At 34.8% G+C, this 5,124-nt stretch overlaps 2 protein-coding genes across 3 annotated transcripts in view; one reads left to right on the top strand and one right to left on the bottom strand.

The window, feature by feature from the left end:
* The window catches only part of LOC108734684 (muscarinic acetylcholine receptor gar-2), a 155,827-nt gene that overhangs the window by 48,660 nt on the left and 102,043 nt on the right, over nt 1–5,124 (top strand). The gene's annotated exons all lie outside the window — the stretch shown is intronic.
* Nucleotides 1–5,124, bottom strand: part of LOC108734681 (membrane alanyl aminopeptidase-like) — a 44,047-nt gene that overhangs the window by 19,920 nt on the left and 19,003 nt on the right. Inside the window, exons 15-19 of the mRNA XM_025976298.1 lie at nt 5,101–5,122; nt 4,432–4,934; nt 3,207–3,359; nt 2,838–3,149; nt 2,588–2,771 (exon numbers count right to left, since the gene is read on the bottom strand). Coding sequence (XP_025832083.1) covers nt 2,588–2,771; nt 2,838–3,149; nt 3,207–3,359; nt 4,432–4,934; nt 5,101–5,122 — 1,174 coding nt within the window. The remainder of the gene's footprint in view (nt 1–2,587; nt 2,772–2,837; nt 3,150–3,206; nt 3,360–4,431; nt 4,935–5,100; nt 5,123–5,124) is intronic.

The following is a 5,124-nucleotide window of genomic DNA, read 5'->3' on the forward strand; positions in this document are numbered from 1 at the left end:
AATATTAATGTGAAAATTCATTTTCAATTTTTCATCCACTACAGAGTACCTCAGGTCAATGAGGGAAAATATTTGTTGCTGTTGTTATAGTCCCGCCGGGAATCGAACCCGGGTCATTGAAAATGAATTTTCACATTAATATTTAATATTAATCACTATTAATAATTAAAAATGTCATTGTGACATATATTTAATATATGTAATTATATTAGCAAAAAATCGAAGGATCTGTAATCTTGTAGGCTCAGTTTGTCGTGGTTGTTGTTTCTCGAGTTCGACTCTCGACGGGGGTTTGACAACAGTAACAAAAATTTTCCCTCAACAACCTGAGGTAGTTTGTAGTGGATGAAAAATTGAAAATTAATGTTAACATTAATATTTAATACAAAGAAATCAAATGGTATGTGTAATTACATAAATAAGTTTATCACTTTTCGAGCTAAAAGTAAGATTTTATAGTTCTTAATAAAGGTAAATAAGAAAAATAAACAATTAAAATGATTATTTAAGAGATATGGTTATTTTATGTGAGTTATCACTACCTATGTGAACAGTTGATATTTTTTATTTGGCAGATATCGTTTAGATATACATATAAACAACGAAAAACATTGCAATTTAGAAGTCGGGGATTACGTTATATTAATTGATGCTAGTTTAATCATAACAGTTAAAGAATCATCTATGAATTTGAGAGTACATCAATTAGGTACTGATATATATATATATTCATTCTGTGTGATTCCCCTGTTACTTATAGATAGATATGGATTTAAAATATTCAATTTCAAATTTCGTAAAAAATTGCATACAAATTCTAAAAGACCTTTTATTATTAATTAGTGTTCGTTTTCGACACACTCAAAATAAATAATTTAGAATTTTCCTATGTTCCTGTTAAAAAATGATGTGAGCGAGGTTCTGTCTTCATTTATTCAAAGTTGACCTGTGAAAACTGAGTGGATCGGAAAATAATAAAACACCAAAAAAATCCGTAAAAGTTTATTTATTTAAATATAGAGCAATACTGATACTGAACTGTTGATTAAATATTTTCTTAATAAAGAAAGAGAGTTATATGTACTCATTATCGGTTAAATAGCGAATACACAATAGGTAAGACGAGGACAAGTGGATGGTAAAATAGTGAAGAACTTCCTCCATCAGCAGGACCAGGTGTAGTAGAACCAGGGGCCGGAGTTGTAGTAATAGGAGTTACAGGAGTACTAGGAGCCGGAGTTGTAGTAATAGGAGTTACAGGAGTACTAGGAGCAGGAGTTGAACTAGTGCCATTATTAGATATTTCATTCACCCAAGATGTGATTTGGCTAAGGTATTGATTGCACCATTCTAAATTAGCTCGAGCTGCACTTATTGCTCCATTGAGTACCGCAGAATAATTGCTGTAGGTTCCTTGTATCCTCTCCAACTGAAAATTAACAAAAGAATAAGTCAGTCATATATGAAAGATTGAGAAAACAATACTTACAGCATTAAGTTGCGCTTGTGTGGTCAATCTTCCTCCAATTCCAGTTAGAGAAGACGTAATCGAAGTCCTTGGGAGAAAAAGATAATCAATATTTATCGGTTAAATTTTTGCATATGTACTAACACTTACACGTTAAATATAGATTCAAGATTTTCACTAATGAATTCTAATTCCGTGTCGAGCTCAATTTTTCCTTTTGAGTAAACGTATGAGAAAATACTGGCTCTGTCTGAAGCAGCAACGTCAGGTGATGTCAAAGCAATATTGAAATATCTGGAAATGAAAAACGTATACGTAGTTATGTAGATAAAGAATAAACGGGCATAAGAATTATAAAACACAGAGTAGCGCAAGATTGAGTCGTCTTCAACAAAAAGAAGTCGCTTTTGTGCTCGCGAATGGTTAATTTAGAAGTTGACCACGAACGCGGCGGAAAAGAAAAGGTTAGAGGCGTTCGAAATGTGGTGCTACAGGCGAATTATGAGGACACTGGAGATAGAGATGGTTAGAAACGAAGAGGTATTAGAAAGAATAGGAGAACAGAGAACTCCATGAAAGTCAATAGGAAATAGGCGAGATAAGTGGGTAGCCCGTAGGAAAAATTTCCATTGAAGTTCAGTGGGAATCAATGGAAAATTTGTAAATTCCATTCAAAACCATTTGGCATAAATGGAAAAATAATTGTTTCCATTTACAATATAATTCCTGGCCACATATACTATTAGCCTTTTTCGATACAGTTTTTGCTTGCCCAGGTGCAAGAGTAGTGATATTGCCAATTAGGTGNAGGGGTAGAGGTAGACCTAGATTAGATTACTGTTCGCAAATAGTTAAGGATGTGGGCTGTTCTAGTTTTAGGGAAATGCGAAGTTTAGCTCAGGATAAGAAAGAGTGGAGGTACGTGTCCAACCAGTCTAAAGACTGATGATCTTATGATGATGATGATTGGTGTGTAAAGTCAAAGGTATCGGGTTCGATTCCCGACGAGGGTGTGACAGCCGCGACAATTTTTCTTTATTAATTTTGAGGTAATTAAATGCTTTTCACATTGATAATTCAATTAAACCATATCTTTGACTATCTTCAGCATTAACTCACCCATGCTGTCCCAAAATATTGAAAGTATCTTGCGAATCCTTCATTTAACCAAGCGAATGACCACCAATCGCAAGTTACCAAATTTCCAAACCACATATGGGCTATTTCGTGCATAATAGTTGTTGCTATAGATCTTTTTCTACTTAACGTTGACTCCTCTTCGTCATACAGCAGTAAGCCCTGTCTTTTATTCACGTTACTCATGTAAATAATTTTTGAATAATAAATATTAATCGATTCGTGCACTTACCTGTAAGTAATAAGTCCCCAATTTTCCATAGCTCCCGCTGAGAAATCGGGAATAGCGACCTGATCCAATTTACCAATTCCAGAGTCTAAATATGAGTGGTTTATGAAGTTCCCCATTTCTGTAAGTAGCTTTGGGCCAATGTCAAATGCATATTGGGTGGTGTTAATGAGATGGGGCGGGGCGTATACCCCGTAATTAATCGAAGTGTTGGTTAAACCGGTAAAATCGGATACAACGAACGCAATAAGATACGTGGACATTGTTGGAGTTTGTTGGAATGTTGTTCTAGTTAGGCCTAAGGTTTGGTTGTATCTACAATGAAATTTCTTGCTATGTTTTATTGCATCCTTCAAAAGTCATTTAACTTACATTTGGGTAGAGACTATGGGCGTGTTGCTGAGCGCATGGACATCTTCAGGGTGAATAATAGATATTCGAAACGTAGTTTTGAGATTCGGCTCGTCAAAACACGGAAAAGCTCTTCGAGCATAGGTGGGTTCAAATTGAGTTGTTGCAAGCCATCTAAAATCCGGTGTATAAATAATTTTTGAAATCAGTAGAGAACTGTGAGTGTCATAGAGGAAATTAAAAAGGCTTTAAAGTGCTATAAAAATATGAAACACTATTTATATGTATTTTTGGTAGATTTGTAACGGTGATCAGTCCTAAAGCTTTGTTAATCAAATAGAATAAAGCTACGGGTGGAGACATTTAGTTTAAGATTTGGGTTTAAGTGATTTGGTTTAATCTTTTAATTGAATAATATTATTTAATGATGATATAAAGTACTATAATTTAATACTCAAAAAAATCGGGCAATAGGTGAAGTAAAATTGTAATTATTTTAAAGTTGTCCATAAGCTTCCGTCAGTTCACTTTCTTTAGAGTGAACTGTAATTACTAGATACGGTAATTGTTTTTGCAGATTGTCCAATTTTTGAACAGTTATATGAACTTTTGGGTTTAGTTTTAGTGCAGGCTGTACGTGATTAACTGAACGTAGCTTTATCTTAATTGATTCGATATGACACCAATAGAGCAGTGATAAGTTTTGAATCACCTTTCTAATAATAGGCACAAGTGTTTTTAGATCGAATCAACTAGAAAACGTCTGTAGTTTACGCAAAAATAAATAGAGAAAATTAGATTGTATGAAGTATGTAGGTATTCGCCATTAACTTAGAGAAAGGTACAGCGTGAGTGTTGCGCACAATCGATAGGTTAGTCCCGGAATACAGTCGATCGCTTACCGTCAGATGTTTCCGATAAAAGCCCAACCGTAAGCCTGTGTCACCAAGGCAGTCGATTTACCTTGATATGGCATAGTGTATCTACCTTTCTCTAAGTGAACGGACTCTACTTATATGTTATATTGTTTCAAATCGACAATTATTGTCTGAAAAACGGAATGTAAAAATAGTAGATTGTACTATTTATCTCCAATAAAAACTGTGGTCTAAAGTAAACTGTAAATGCAACGTTTGCGGGGAGGACAATTTTTGATATTCGAAAGAATTTTCGCATTTGGCTGGTGACTTGATATACTAGGAGTATTTGTTGATAGATTTTGGTCACTAACGTTTGTGTGACCTACCTCGTACTTCCGTTCGTATCTCTATACGAACTTCTGTAGAATCCGTTCATGTCATCGTGCAATATTCCAGTGTAATCGGCTACAAGTATATAAGTTTCTCCAACCACTAAATCTGTCGTTGTTCTGATCCACAACTTATCACCAAAAGTTGCATTCTTGCTATAACTGCGAAATATGTTAGTTTGCGCAGGATCATCAGTATTGTAAATTCGAATGCTGTTAAAGGTTAAACTGCTAGCATGAAGATCGAATAACGTAACTAATGCTATAGTCTCCAAAGTAATTTCTACTCGTCCTGAAAAGGATGCTGCAGGACCGAATCCTGGGAGAAGGGTTAATTCTACGTCATAATGAGTTGGAGTTACTGTGGGTCCTAATCTGTAGAGATCTAGGGCACGAGTGGTGCAGACTACCAAAAATATAGTTGCAAAATGGACGATGTGTACCATGTTGACTAGAAATAGAAAGTTTCCACTTAAGTTAGCAATAATAATAGAATCAAACTAAATAATTCTATAGGGTTGTTCGGAAAGTCATTTCGTTTTTTTCCGACAGAGGATTTAATTGTATTCTTTTGCACCCAACTTCACATTTAAGCCGTATAATTTTTATATGCTTTGAGAGCTCATATAGCAAGGCTTGTGTGTGAAAAATTCCAATTAATTCTACGCAGTAGTTTTTGGTTGGTGCCCT

This window comes from Agrilus planipennis, unplaced genomic scaffold (assembly GCF_000699045.2).
Source record: "Agrilus planipennis isolate EAB-ADULT unplaced genomic scaffold, Apla_2.0 scaffold66, whole genome shotgun sequence".
Lineage (NCBI taxonomy): Eukaryota > Metazoa > Arthropoda > Insecta > Coleoptera > Buprestidae > Agrilus > Agrilus planipennis.